At 34.3% G+C, this 16,833-nt stretch overlaps 1 protein-coding gene across 1 annotated transcript in view; it reads right to left on the reverse strand.

Annotated features, from left to right (window-relative positions):
* The window catches only part of LOC127962501 (synaptotagmin-7), a 116,761-nt gene that overhangs the window by 30,773 nt on the left and 69,155 nt on the right, over nt 1–16,833 (reverse strand). Inside the window, exon 5 of the mRNA XM_052562088.1 lies at nt 7,602–7,721. Coding sequence (XP_052418048.1) covers nt 7,602–7,721 — 120 coding nt within the window. The remainder of the gene's footprint in view (nt 1–7,601; nt 7,722–16,833) is intronic.

Raw genomic sequence — 16,833 nt, forward strand, 5'->3', positions numbered from 1 at the left:
CATGAAAATAAAGAAAACTCTTTGAATGAGAAGGTGTGTCCAAACTTTTGGTCTGTACTGTAGATACATATATATATGTATACACACACACATATACATTTGTAATTATTATTATAAAAAAATAAAACAGTAAAATAAAATATAGTTTTCATTATTATTATCAATATAAAACTAAAATAAAAGCAAAATAACTAATATTGTTGTATTACTGTAAAAATTGTCTAAAATTATTGTAAAATCAATATACACTGAAAATATTCACTAATACACTTATAAATAATTAAATAAATGAAAAATATATGTTATAATATTAATACTATTGTTATTGTGGTTATAAAAATAAAAACATTTAAGATTACTATTGTACTGTAAAATCAATGATAATTTTCAATAATTAAAATAATTATCATATATTTATAATATGAATACAATAATATTATATATCATATATTTGTTTGCTTTCAAGAACTACTGAATTTGAACCATTGAAATATTAATATTATACTACAAATTAAATGAATAATAATATTTTACAATATCATAGTAATATTACAATAGGTATATATCCTCACTTTAATGGAGTCATAGTCTCAATTTTTATTATTTATTAATTTATTTTTGGCTGTATATATCTGTAGACAAAGATGTTTGAAATATGTAAAAACCACATGAATCTGGAGCTCTTTGAATTCTAAATGCATGCACTGTCACACACGTTGTGTGAGAAAATAACCAACACTGTACCTTTACCACGTGTCCACCATTTCCCATCCCATCAATGTGGCTCAAATCATCAGGAATCACAGCACCATATGCACATGAGAGACGTGCAATTGTGTGCACTGCACAATTAACCATGAAACAAATCAACTCCGAATGCATGAGCACTCAGTAGGGGCCACTGGCGGTACAGTCTACATCTGATGCCCCGCTGCTTGATTCACAAACCCAAATGGCCTTTGCTACTCAATGCAGATCTATAAACATAATACGGCTTCGTCCTCTCATGAGCACACATCATCCGAATGTGCTTTCTGCTATTACAATCATACCCATAAGTGGCTCGCACAGGACAATGTAATGGAAAGCTATAATTGAGCTGTGGCAGGTGGATATTGATACAGATGCATTTCTCATATGAATGGCTTGTTTCTCAAACGGATTGATTCGGCGGGGCTCCTGAGGAGTGGCTTCGTGGTGCTGTTGTGATTCATTTCAAACTGGGCCATGGGAGGGCGGAAGAACGAGAGCGAGGGATGAGAGCGTAAAGGAGCATGCTTTTAAACATAGAGAGTTACAAGCGCTTTGATGAAGAGCTCGGGTATCGGGGGAGCAGGTAAAGGCACTGTCTGAGCGGATCTTACTCTCTGCTTATATCCTCTGAGGAGTCAAGTTTGTCTCGCACTTCTCTTTTGGTGTGTCGTAGGCTTTTATGAGCTGTGTGAGAGACAGAGGTAAATACTGTAATGGATAGCAAGGTTAGGGAATAGCAAAAAGTAAAGAAACGAAGCTATTAATATACTATTACTGCAATTTTTAGTAGTGTGATAAATAGTGGACTTTTTTTTCCCAATGCGCCGCAAGTGTAAATGCTGCAATGATGTTCATGAAGTTTGTAACTTCAAAAGGCAATTTTAAAATTATTCACCAATTATGAGTCCTTTTTAAATATTAGTAAAATATTGAAGCTAATTGGGTGAGTTTAATGGAGTGATAGCATTATTACTCTGCATTAACTCTATACTGGGTTATCTATTTCCCACTTAAAAAATTATAAAAAAATAATTAAAATAATAGAAATTAATACACTACAAACCATTAAGAATGCGTTAAATTGATTAAAATTCACAGTAAAGATGTTTACTTTGTAACAACACACACACTGAAAAATAAAAGCTTAACTTTATATTCATCAAAGAATACTGCAAAAATGTATAACCACTTCCACAAAAAAGCAGCACATCTATTTTCAACATTGATAATCAGAAATGTTTCTTGAGCATCAAATCAGCATATTAGAATGATTTCTGAAGATCATGTGACACTGAAGACTGGAGTAATGTTGCTGAAAATTCAGACAAATACATTACTTTACATTTTGATCAAATAAATGCAGCCATATGTGAGCATATTTCTTTCAAAAACAATCAAAATCTTAATTACACCAAATAGTAGCATACACTAGGCTCTGACTATAATTTTTTTTTTTTATTATTTATTATTATTTTATTATTAATTTTATTTAATTTTAAGCAATTTAGTATATCATTGAATTTGAAATAAAAATAAATGAATAAACAATAGATAGATAGATTAAATAGATGGATAGACAGATAGAATCTAGTGTAACCCATTTTCTTTAAATATACTTCCTTGTCTTGCTTTGCTATGTCAGTTAACAAAAAGCAGGAACTTTTTAAAAAAACAACAAAGCAACATGATTTGTGGTTTGTGTGCTGTATGTTAATGGAGGCTGGTGGGTGTGACCCTGCTGTTGCCCTAGTGACAGTGCTCTGGCTACTGAGTGGAGTGATTGAAGGCAGTTATCAGTAGAGCAAGGACACTCTCCATGGCGACCGATCCTGACGGACCCCAGAGGGCCAGGGGGAGCTTTGATCACAGTCTAATGCTTTGACAGACACCCTACCCCAACAGAGCTCCACAGAGAACACTTCAGGCATGTTCCAAAACCCACCGAAGCTATCTATCTATCTATCTATCTATCTATCTATCTATCTATCTATCTATCTATCTATCTATCTATCTATCTATCTATCTATCTATCTATCTATCTATCTATCTATCTATCTATCTATCTATCTATCTATCTATCCATCCATCCATCCATCTATCCTCCATCCATCCACCTACATGTCTAAAATTCAAACTGACTGACTGACAGAATTCTAAACAGCACACAAAAATCTAATCATGTATTATGCATTTTGTATGACTTCTAAGGAGATATTTAAGAAAGAATGTGCACTTTGTCACTTTGCAATATAGTGGCAATACAGAAATTGGGCCATGTTTTGGCAGTTCAAAGGGAACTGGATTTAATAACTTTTACAATTAAAAAGTTCTTTGAAATTAAAAAAGTGGGTACAGAAACAAAAACGCAAAGGAAAATCATGCATATGACTCTATAAAGAATGTAAAAAAATAATAAAATAAAATAAAATAAAAAATAATAATAGTGAATGAGAATACAAGTTCTTAGATCAAATCAATATTTGTTGGATGTCAAATTTATGTTGTAATTCAAATATAAGCAACTGAAATCCTATAGCCATCCATTTAAAGGTTTGGGGCCAATAAGTTTTTTTTATTTTTTTATTATTAAACCAGCTTACTCTTATGCTCACCAAGGCTACATTTATTAGATTAAAAACACAGTTAAACAGTAATATTGTGAAATATTATTACAACTGTTTGCTGATTTTAATTAATTAATTTATTTAATTCCTTTAACGTAAAGCTGAATTTTCAGCATCATAACTCCAGTCTTCAGTGTCACATGTTCTTCAGAGATCATTCTAATATGCTGATTTGCTGCTTAAGAAACATTTCTTATTATTATAAGTGTTGAAAACAGTTGTGCTGCTCAGTATTTGTGTGGAAGCTGTGATATATCTATTACGTATTCTTTGATGAGTAAAAAGACATTCAAAACAAAACAACAGCATTAATATGATATAATTTATTTATTATAACTTTTAAATATGCTAAAGATGTTCTAACATAAGTACTGAGTGACTGTGTGAGTGTATGAGCTTCTGCAAAAGTAGAGCCCCAGATTATGTCATCAATGAGGTCCCATTTCTGTCGGGATTGATGCTTATGTAGACAGTAAGAAACAAGGCTGTTGATTAGGGTGTGAAACCACTTAAGTCAAGAAGTAAACACACGCAGTCATTCTTCAGCGTGATTGGACACAGAAACTCTGAGTGGGCGTGTCCGAGTAAGGCTCTCGCTACAGGCCGGCTCGCCAAAGGCCGCTGGGTGTTACACTGGTGCTATTGTGTTTCCTTAAAGAAGCCTAATACGTCAACATAAGGCAGAAGGACAGGCCATCGAGAGGCGAACTTCCTTCCAGGATAAATGACTGTGCTTGTTAATTGGTTTGTGGAAAACATTTCCTGAGGGAAGTCTGATCCCGACACACACTCTTTTGGCAAGAAGGACTGATGCCGAACGGAGCTAATCAAGACTTTCAAACACTCTTTTGATTCACTCTTTGAAAACGTTAGATTTGCTTTAGTGGGGGACAACATTTTTGAGAGTAGTTGTTATTTAGCTAGTTCTTCAGTAATACATATGTGAAGTACAGTTCCATGTAGCGTTAGGACATAATCATAAACAGTTTTACTGATTCTTTTAAAAGGACAGGTTCATCTGAAAATGAACATTCTGTCATAATTTAATCACTTTAGGTTGTTTCGAACCTGTATGACTTCCTTTCTTTTGTGGAAAAAACAAGATATTTTGTCAATACAATGAACGTCAGTGGGGTCCAGTGTTATTTATACCTCAATAAAATCTATTTCTTGTGACTTTCTTGTGTGTTCCGCAGATAAAAGAAAGTCTTAGAGATTTGAAACATGAGGCTGAGTTTATGGAGCAGAGATGGCCAGTGTGCTGAAATCTTCATGCCGTTCACAGATGGTTGGTTAAATTATTTAATAGTTTTAAATCATTTAAACTTTCTTGTTTACCTTTCACAGAATATGAAAGTGAAATTAAAAAAAATTATGACATGTAAGTTCTGTTCTCTATGCATCACAGAAATATAACTCCACACATTCAGTGCACAACAATAACAACTGATCTGAATGCAGGGAAAGCGAGAGGAATAATGCAGTACTCTAATATGCATAAATATAGTGTTGTCCTCCAAAAGTTTTGAAACGCCACAGGCAAAGTGGGGTTTTGGACAACATCAGCATAAATCCTTGTCATTTTAAATGACATTGCATTGAAAACGTACAAAACAAACTATTAAAACATATTTTATTAAATAAAAATGCATGAACAGAAACCCTGAAATATATTTTTTTGTATTTATGCATTAATGCCAAGAAATTATTTATGCTGATTTTGTCCAAAACCTCAATTTTGCTAGGGTTTTAAAACATTTTGAGGAAACTTTATGGCATTTCATGAATTTTTGATGGTTTTTAAGATGTCAATATTTAATAATAATTGTAATACAATAAACAACAACATCAACAACAATAAAACATAATTTTTTGGACTTTTCCCATAGTAGTAGTTTTATTTATGACTTCGCATTGATATTGGCTTTAAAAACGACCTCATATTTCCAGGTTTTCCCTGATCAAGGCAGATTGCAGGAATGGACCTCGACTGAGCAGACGGGATGAAAATGATTATAAATTGGGAGCAGATGGACACAGAATAAAATTCCCGGCTCGGTGGGGAATGAAACTTGCTGGAGTAGGATGGAAAAATCTGTCCTCTTGTAGGCCTCTACACTCCAGCTTAACTGGTCTGAGAGACTGTGAACTCCTGAGAGTGTCTGATTATAAAGTGCTGTGTGTGTTTGTGTGGGTTGATGTGTGTTTAAAGAGTCAAGACTTATTCTCCCGGCAAAAGCCAGAACGTGGAGTGTGTGTGCATGATGCGTGTCTCAGCCAGACGGAGGAGGGTGTATTTTTAGTTGCAACTACACTCTCTTATAATGAGCACACCCCCACTGCGATCCTGACACCTCACTAAAACACAGATCACAGAGAGAGAAAGAGAGAGAGAGAGAGAAAGAGAGGGCTACCAAAGGGAATGTGTGATGATAGCAAAAAAGTTCAAAATGACAGACCAAATGAACCAGACGAGGATTCAAGAACAAATAAGCCAAAAAAAAAAAAAAAAAACCACCATAATATTACTCACATAAAAAAATAGAAGCCAAAATAAGCAAGGTAAATATTTTTTTACCATTTTTGTAAAAATATTTTTTAGTGAAAAAGTCATCTCATCTGAATCAGGAGAGCAATATGCACAGATCAAGTGGCAATGGATTTGTTTATTACAAACATGTAGCTTTTTGCTCAAGAAGCCGTTAATGGATGAAATGGAGTGGTGTGGATTATTGTGTTGTTTTATCAGCTGTTTGGACTCTCATTCTGACGGCACCCATTCACTGAAGAGGATCCATTGGTGAGCAAGTGATATAATAATACATTTCTCCAATACTGTTCTGATGAAGAAATAAACTCATCTACATTTTTCATCTACAATTTTCATTTTTGAGTGAGCTTGTCCTTTAAGACAAAGTCAAACGTTACGAGCAGAACGACTTATTGACATGGTGATTGATAACTGGGGGTAGGATACACATTGACGACCATTGATTTTGTGATAATCTTGTGTAGCTGGAGTACTTCATTAGCAAAAAACGGACCTCATACTTAGGGACTGCCCAATGACTAACTCCTGATTAGTCACCTCCACTTCCTGTGGACTGAACGAGTGGCACTAACCAAAGTTGATGTCAAGAACAGCAGCAGACAGACACAAATATATGCCTATTTCCAACATTTAAGAGCCCTCCAAAAAGAAAAAGATTGCAAAAAAAGAAAAAAAAGCCTGACATGAAATTATAGTCCACAAAGATCATTAAAAAAGGGAAGCGTTTATTGGACCTTTGCACAAAATTGACTCATGAAATTGTCATGTTTGATAAATCAGACTTTTATGGCTCATATAGTGTGATATAGTAAGGACATGAAGCTTGTACTTGAGGAGGACAAAAAAATGGCTCAAACTGAGAAAAAAAATATTTCAATTTGGTGCAGAGGCTGATATTTATATGGCCAGAAAGTAAGATGAAATTCTGATGGTTTGTAATGTAAATCAATGAGAACAGTATAGCAGACTATTTACACAAAATACATCAGGTGTCAACTCTGCCAAAAATATGTCTTAGTAAGATAATATTTAAATGCTTAGGTTTGATGATCAAAGCTCAGTAGTTTGAAAACATAATGCAATGCAATGTAATGAGGATTGAAAGATAAAAAAATAAATGTTCCTCAAATCCTGATGGCTCATAGTTGTAAAAATAATCAAGTAAAGCCAAGTTGCTTCAGTCCAGTAAGTGTTCGTATTGACATATTAAGAATATAAAAGTTGTTTTTATGTTTACGTAAAAGTCATGTGAACCAAAATCTGAAGGTGGACGTTTTTAGAGCCTTTTACTTGCTCAAAAAATATATACTATAAATCAGACAAGGCATGTAGAAGATTGTGTACAACCATTTCTTCAGCAATTTTGATCATGTTTATAATTTAGGGGCCTTTAGAGGAAATCCAGGTATCAAATATGATACAGTAGGGTTTATTAAATGTCCAGCAATGGAGAAATATGCCTTTTTCCCTCACGGATGTTGTAGTTATAGCATCAACCAGCAAGAACAAACTGTCAAACACCAACAAACCAACAGAGAAAATACTGTATTGGACAAAATCTGCTTTTAGAAAGGATATTTCAAGCCCAGAGAAAGCAATTTAAAATGTATATATCTGCTTATTTTGAGACTCGCATATGGAAATGAAACTGTCTGTTTTAAACCAGCCTTTACCTTTTGTCGGTGGGAGGGGTTTCTTTGTTGGCTGGCACCTCCTGTAGATCTGGAAGGTTGGCAAAGTCATCTTGTTCGGCCAATCCGATCGCGAGGGACAGAACGACCATCTTCCCCTCTCTGTCACAAAACACATAATCAAGCAAGTGGTGAGAAGAAGCCATGATAGAGAAGAAAACAAAAGCTGATCCAAATAAACTTGGATGTTGATTTGACAAATTCTGGTCTGTTGGCAAGCTTATGAACTTTTCTGAAAGATAATCATCAGAAATGTCTATTAAGCATCAAATCATCATATTAGAATGATTTCTGAAGAATCATGTGACACTGAAGACTGGAGTAATGATGCTGGAAATTCAGCTTTGCATCACAGGAATAAATTACATCTTAAAATATACTGAATAAGAAAACACTTATATTAAAAATTAATAATATTTCACAATATTACTGATTTTATTGCATTTTTTTTTAAATAATTGCAGCCTTGGTGAGCATGAGAGACTTATAAACAACAACAACAACAAAATCTTATCGACCCCAAACTTTTGAATAGCAGTGTGAATTAAATATTTTGATTGTAGACCAAGTTGACACTTAAATGAAACACATTTTTTTTTAATTGCGTTAAGTCTCTAAAATCTTAATAAAAAATTACAAATAAAATAAGATTTGGAGACCAAATGGAAAACTTCAATATAGAGCTAAACAATGCCTCAAAACTGCATGCAAAAAGAGACATGATCTACATCTCTTCTCCTAAAGAATCTTAGGAGAGACACCTGAAAGAGCAATCTCTGAGCCATACATTATCCTCCATCTCTCTAACTACAAATGTTTCCATTAATCTACTGATTTTATAATGATTTAAACTCATTAAGGAGTTGTCAGACTGGCATGTAAAGTATGCTTTGCTGTGGGCTATGACAGAATCGGTGTTACGCAGGAGCGCATTAAGCCCACACACACTCGTTTATCGATTACGGTGAGTCTAAAACATCACCCTTACAAGGGCTGTAAATGGCCTTCACAAGAGCCATCAGCTCACATTCACAGCAGGGTCCTCAAGGGAGATCCATTCACAGCGTGTCTCTTTTCTGATTTCATCTCTAGATAGCGGCAGGTCAAGCACAGGAGGGGTCAGGGCTGGGAGCTTCATTATAAACCATTGATTGAGCACTGCACGCAAAAAGCTATTAGTAAACTTATATAGAAATATAGGACAAAGATGCATGCCAATACTTAAGTATTATTCATATTTTTGTTAAATATTTTTATATAAATTTACCAGTGTTATGTTGCATTTTTAAGGTTGTTTTTAAGTAGTCATTTTTATAAATCTTTTTGAGAAAAGTTTTCATTTTTTTAAATGTATTGATATGTATTTCGTATTTTCAAATGTGTTAAATTTTTTCTTTTTAAACAACCTTTTAATCTGTTTGAATTTTTGTTATTTTACCAATTTAAAAATAAATATTGTTTGTTGCAATATAAAACTTGACATTTAAAAAAAGCGAACCCTTATTATTTTTATTTTTAGTTGTTTTAATGTTAATGTTAAACATTTTTTTCAATAAATGTTATTTTTGTTGCAAAATAAAACTTGAAAACCTCAAAAACACTTTGCAAATATATATTTTTTTATTTAAATGTGTTTATTTTCCAACCACTTTTTTTGTGTTATATACTTAAAAAAAGCATTTAAAAAAAATAAACTTTACTTATTTTTATTTACATTTTTATTTAATTTTTTTCTAAATTTTATCCTGCAACCATTGTTTTTGTTATAAAATAATAATGTTTATTATTATTATTATTATTATTTATTTTTACATTTTAACAAAACCATGAAAGATAAAAAAAATTGTTTTGAAATGGCTTTTTTTTGTATTTGTACTAATTTATACTATTGTTTTTTTTTTTTACATAAATCTTTTTTGTTTAATATGAATGGGATGCTTTTCCTTTGTCTATATACACATAATCTGTTTATCACTCATTTGTTATTGCTTGTGTTAAAATCAATAAAGTGCAGCAGTGCTATAGTCCACTTGAGTAAAAGCCCAAAGCTTCACGGCTCCAGTGCTACAGCACAAATCACTCACGTCCCCTGAGCAGGCAGCGGCTTAATTGCCTGTCAGACAATCATGCTATCAGGGAATTAGAGCTGGAGCCGGTTACAGTTACACAATCCTGTAAAGTGAAAGATTATTGCCAGTGCGCTAAAGGATATTAACTGTGCTGGATATTAAATTTAAACTTGTTGCACAGAGATCTATGTACACACCCAACACATTCATACTACCAGTCGATAGATTAGACACATCCTTTCCAAAATTATTCTTACAATTTTCAACACTTTAGGATAATAGCAAAGCCAGCAAAACAAACTGAAGCTAGGAATGATAAAACCCTCTCATATTTGGGCTTCTTATTTGTCTAGATTACAGCTCTGCTCACTTTGAATATTCATTTATCCAACTTAATGAGGTGCATCTTGGAAAATTAGTTGGTAATGAGTTACCATTTGTTGGCTTTTTCCCTTCAAAAGCTGGTCCAATTCATTCATTCATTCAATTAATTAAATGTAATATATATATATATATATATATATATATATATATATATATATATATATATATATATATATATATATATATATATATATAAATGCAAAATAATTAATAAATAAAAATAAATAAATAAATGACAAAGAAATTAAAATGAAACCAATGAAATAATTAAATATATTTATTAAAAAATAAACAGATTAAAATAAATAAATAAAAGATAACTAAATAAACAAAACAATCAAATAAATAGCAAACAACTGATTGTGACCCTGGAGCACAAAACCAGTTTTAAGTCACTGAGGTATATTTGTATCAATAGCCAAAAACACATTCAAAATCAAATGAAAAAATTTTTTTATGCCAAAATACATTATAGGATATTAAGTAAAGATGATGTTCCATGAAGATTATTTGAATCTTTTTTATCGTAAATACATACAATTTTTATTTTCAATTAGTAATATGCATTGCTAGAACTTCATTTGGACAAGTTTAAAGGTGATTTTCGAAATATTTAGATATTTTTTTTTTTTTTTTTGCACCCTCAGATTTTCACAATTTTCAAATAGTTGTATCTCGGCAAAATATGGTCCTATCCTACCAATCCATACATCAATGGAAAATGTTTATTTATCTTTCAGATGATGTATGAGTCTCAGTTTCATAAAAATGAGCCTTATGACCCCTTATTTTTCATTTTTGTTTTCAAACACAAATGTACTCAAGCGTGTCGGAACTTTTAACTTGTAGTGTGAACAAACAAGAGGGTTCAAATGTCTTTCTTTTGAAGACGTTGACTTACAGGTAGAGCACAAGATGTGCTCTTCACTGTTCCCTCAGCAGAGATGGCAGAAACCTTAAAATAAAACAAAAACTGGCAAGTATCCTATGACTAAATGGAAATGGTACTTGGTTCCTCAGACCTGGCGTGAACCGTTTCTTTCTCTCTCGCTTTACTTGTCCATAGCAGTTAATCATGCTATTAATGATGGTGAGGACAGGAGATCAATGCTGTGTACTTCTCTAAACCATTGACTAACGCACACACACTATATCCTATAGGGAATATATGCTGCTAAATGACCTTGGTACAGATACACTGTCAAACAGGCTTGTGTGTGTAGATCACAAACCACAAAGACACACAGAACTCAATTGTAAACACTGCAAGTTACTTCTTTCTCCTGCCTTTCATTCCCTCCTCTTTTGTCTGGCAGGAGGGGCGTAAAAATCACTGAGTAGGTTTCATGAAACTGGATATTTGAGCTCAGTTTGCTTGATATTATACAGGTAAAACTGAAGTGTGTAATTTCTGCACCAGAAGCATCACCAAACATGCGCAAAAAATACGCCTCACCTGCCATTTTAAAAATAGAAAATTAAATGTATTAAAATGTGATATATTAAAAACAATAAAGTAGCATTTGAGTGAAGGGTCTCAAATAAACATTTTAAAGAAATATGCTTTATAATAAAACAATAAAACAAATCAAATTAAATATTTTATGGGTAATGAAGGTCTCAAGTACAAAATCCTGAAGAAATGCATAATAGAAGAGTATACAAGTATATAAAAATAAAATAAAAAAAATAGCATGAGAGATGCAGTACACAAAAAAAGAAACATGGCTTAAAAATAAAATAGAATACAAATAAATAAATAAATAATCTTAAGCATAAATAAACTAATTAATTAAATAATAATAATAAATAAATAAATGATAGCCCTACTTGTAAAAACATAAAATTTTGAAATGTTGCCTTGGATGAATGAAATAAAAAAAGTAGTAGTATTAATATTCCAAAAAAAAAAAAAAAAACTTTAAAATGTATATAAATAAAATAAAAAATACATTAAATATAAATAACAAATACAAATAAAACAAAAGCTAATAGGAATAACAACATCAAACAGCAAAAAGACTAAATTTGAAATGAAAACTATACATTTAAAATACAACAATATAATATAACATCAATATAATAAATGATATCAAAGCTAGTTCAAAATAACAATAAACACTATAATACTTTATAAACTATTAAAATAACACTATACTACTTAATACTTAGCTTTAATACTTAGTTTTAATACTTAAAACTTAGCAAACGTTATTTGTCAAGATGCTCATCTATCTATATATCTTTAAATAATCTTACTTTAGGTGTGTTTATAAACACTGATTTATTTGATCAATTAATTAGCATGTCATGTTTATTTCATTCTATAGACAATTAACTAATCAACTAATAAGCAACATTAGCATCTGCAACACTACACACATTCACACCAGTGATTAAAAACTAATTCAAAATGCACTGTTAGTCATAGATTAGGCTCCTGAAAAACACAGATCCACTTCATTAGATTGAGTCGCTGTGTTTGAACAGGTAGTCAACTCAGACGAGGATAAACACTCATCGATTATGTAAAGAGGTTCCCTCCTCTGCGCCGTAGATTGAAAAGTGTGTTCACTTCAAGATTAAGATAGACACAGTTGAATAATCCCCGTCCTCGGCTCCTCTTCTACCCCGCGGCGTTCAGGTGACAGGTGTAGAGCCATGAAGAAGACACTCGAACTAAACAGATGGGCAAACAGAGAGAGAGACAGAAGGGCCCAGAGAGAGACGGGACGCAATCAGGCATGAGTAAGAGACGAGCACGAGCAGAAACAAAGAGCACGGGCAGGCATGAGCAAGCAACCGTGCATAAGAGAAGTCAGGAATCAAGCATGACCAAGTGACACAGCATTAAGAAAGGACAGCGTATGATCAGGTGGGAAACACATGAGGTGTGTTTTGGATGCTGGTGTCTCCATCAGGATTCTTAATAGCTTAACCAGCACAAGGAAGAAATTTGGTTGTACTGGTACACCAAACCATCATAAATCCATGCTGGTCTTTTCTGCAGAGTGAACACGGCTGGATGCAATGATCGTATCCTAGACACGAATATTACGAGGATTCGCTTGAGGGCAAAAACATCAATTACATTCAGCTTTCATTAGAAATGGAGACGTTACTATGGAAGCATTAATAAAGTGACTGGTATAGCAACCAGAAGTTCATCAGACAGACGTGAAGATCACAGCAAAAAACCACAGTAGAGACGGTGAATATTCACACATGCAGCACCATGTTGGGCCTTGGAAAGAAGGACTATTTAGAGACCCCTAAGTAAGGTTTTTTTATATTAAAAACATTAATGCAATGCAATTTTTTTTAACTCTTGCTATATTTGTGATGTTATTGCACATATCCAACGCCTCAAAGAATTCAGATGATCACACACACACACACACACACACTATACAAAAGTATATGCACCCTTTCTCTGTCACCCTCTGATAATTGTATAATGTATACAATTGTACTTGAATTAACATTAGTATAATTATTATAATTTAATATAAATGGTGCAATATACAGTTTCAAAAGGGAAAAAATATATGCACCCCTCAGTTTAATTTTAATCTTTTAATTAATAAAACCTTATTTGAATTCATATTAGATGTATTCAAAATAATTTATGCAAAATATAATGTCATGGGGTGAAATATCTGAACCCTTTCTCTTATCCACTTACTATTTTTGAAAGCCCAACTTCAACATTTCTTTAATTTGATAATTTATTCAATGTTACTTGAATAAATATTAATATAATTAAGTTATGCAGAATATGGGGGGGGGTATGCACCCCCTCTATCTCTCTTTCTCCCTTTCTTTTTTTTCTTGAAATCCAAACTTCAGCTACAGTCATAGGTCTATTATATAGAATATGGATTATAATATGGATTATTAAAAGAGTCATTCAGTATAACCTCAAAAATACCCAGTCTACCATTACCGCCTGTTCAACACCCCTGGATCCAGTACAATATATTCTTGAGGTCATCAACTTAATCAACTTGTAAGATGAGCCCCTAAAATTTCAAACATCATAACAGTGGTAAGGAAGCAAAACAGCATTGGGGTATTTATCTCTGGCTGACTAAATAAATGCATTACACCTTAAAGGTCAAGTGTATAACATCATACTTTCTCCAGTGCCAGTTTAGCAAGCCAAGAAAACTAATACAGCTCAGTTTGTCTGAGCAACTTCAGACTGCTTGGAAACTCTCATTATAACTGCAAATCCTTTTGATGCCACTAGTGGTGCTAAAATTACACACGTCACCCATAAAACCCAGCTCACACTGTGCAATTTTGGCCACGATTTGTTTGTGACAAGTTTTGAAAATCCTAAAAGATTCCTATAATCCTAGGCTAAAATATGTAGTCTTTGATTCCTGGTCCAACAGCGAATTAATCCAGTGCGATCAAATTTTACCTCTGACAAAATTCGCACCCGTTTTTAACTCATCTTGAATGTCGTACAGTCTGACATTAATGGCACCTGAGATCCCACAGTTTGACATGGTCATCTTGTTCGTACAGTCTGACAAGCAACAATCTTAAAGATTAAGAACTATATTAATAAGATCCGTATTAACTGCCAATTGATACTCACAGGAATGACTTGACATCCATGCCTCTGTTCCGGATCTGTCCCACCATGTGATCCCAGCTTCCAGGGTTGGAACGTGATCGTGCCCCTCCACCCGACCTGTAGCGGGACGCCCCTGCCCCAGCCGGGCTACCACGCACCCCCCGCGGGCCCCCCCGGTGGCCCCCACCCCCAGGTCCAGTGTGCAATTGGCCCAGACTCTGGGAGGTGGCTGGGGGGTCGTTGGGGCCTGGCGGGGGCTGGTGGGTAAGGGGCTGCTGGAGGCTTTGCTGCCTGACCAGGGGCCTGGGGCGGGCTGCTGAGGACGGGATATGCTCCAAGGTGGAGGTGGTGGAAAGAGAGGGGTCCCCAAAACTGGCACCGTATCATACGAATGGGGCCAAGTTGTGGGGCAAGACGAAGACAAGAAACAGGGACAGAAAGGAAGTCACAAGATAAAGGGAAGAGAAGGTAGATATGATTAATGAAGACCAGAGAGACCCAAGAGAAAGAGGGAGAGGAAGCCAAACATGAAAAGAGTGTCGGGACAAAGAAGAGAATCAAAGGAGACAGCAGAGTTCAGGGAGGGAAGGGTAAAGAATGTAAAGGTATTGACATTTTAAGACATCCATCGGGGGGACAAATACACAATGAGGGAATGAGGGAAAAAGAAGAATGCAAAGTTAGCCAGCAATGTTAGCACAATGTAAAACATGTACACTACATTCCCCCCCTTTTCCACTGATAAGGTGACAGTACTGGAAATGGAGCCCAATCTGGAACCAGTAGGCAGTTAATCTTTTTTTAAGCAGAATCAAAAATTTAGCACTTTGTGATCTTGTTGAATGACACCAAAACCAAGTTTATAGGCTTGATACCCAGGAATTGCATGAACTGTTGCAATGGATACTTTGGATCCAATTCCACATGTCTGCCAAATGCTAGATTCAAATTTAGATCAATTTCTAATCAGGCACCAAATAGAGTACGCCTAAAAAGTCCAAAAGGATAGGACATTGCACCAAACTGGTTTTCATAATGTTCACAGTTCCTCCGGGACAAGCCCCTGCACCATTTCAATAGAAAAGGGGTAGTTACATTTCTTGTGGCATGACCTGACAAAGGCATACGTCTTGTAAACCCAACTTCCTTCTGCTAAAATTCCTCTCTACATCTTCCGGCATTTCAATTCAATTATCATTTTTATCCGTTCGACCCCTCCCAACATCTTCCTTTGCTCCGTGTCACGTCTGATTAGTGCAAAGTCCCGTTGAGCTGTTCTGTTTGATGCTAATTCTCTGCTGGAGGATTTACTGCACCAGGGTTAAGCACCACACACCCCTATCGAGGTCCCAGTGCTGTAATTCTCACACAGCATTCAAGTGAGGCGTCCCTGGTGACAATATTTGGAATGAATGTCAGCAATAACTCAAACTCTGCTACAACTAGACTTTTTATACTTTTATAAGGTTGCAAGAGGAACGGCGGCACGTTAATGGACATGAATTCATGTAGATGAGTTAAATGAAGGAATTACTACTGTAGAGTCTGTGATTGTCTTTTGGAAGTTATGATGGATAGCTAGTATGATTATTAGAGTTAGTGAGTAGGCATTTATTATCACAGGGCATGACGTGATTTACCCAAGTAGGAAGTGTTCCTGAATCAACATTCTTTGTTAAACTATTCCACAATCTCATGGCAATTCGTAACAATTTTAAGTTTTGGTGAATTGGTGGCTAATTCGTATCAATATATACAATCTCATTCGTACATTTTTGTATGACCTGCTTATATCCCAGTGATGGTTATGTTTAGGGGTCTGGCTTAGTGGTGGACCTTCTTACTTTTTTAAAACTAAAAATTGTACACTATCAAAGAATTCATGATGTACGAATTCATGCAAAATCGTCATCTTATAATGCCACCTTATACTAATGTGATTGAAATATCATAATCATAACCTTTAGACCCTTTCACATGACTCATGTCAAACTTCTTCAATGAATAAAAGAGTAAAGCCAGATTGTATGCAACTCAAGTGTTTTAATGTGACATTTGAAGTTTCTAAGTTTCTATTTCTGCAATAACATGCTGCAAAATTTGACACAGAGCCAATGATTACCAGTCAATTTACATAATGAATCATGGGCAATGCCAACATGCAAAAACAACC

Source organism: Carassius gibelio, chromosome B7 (genome assembly GCF_023724105.1).
Source record: "Carassius gibelio isolate Cgi1373 ecotype wild population from Czech Republic chromosome B7, carGib1.2-hapl.c, whole genome shotgun sequence".
Classification (NCBI taxonomy): Eukaryota; Metazoa; Chordata; class Actinopteri; order Cypriniformes; family Cyprinidae; genus Carassius; species Carassius gibelio.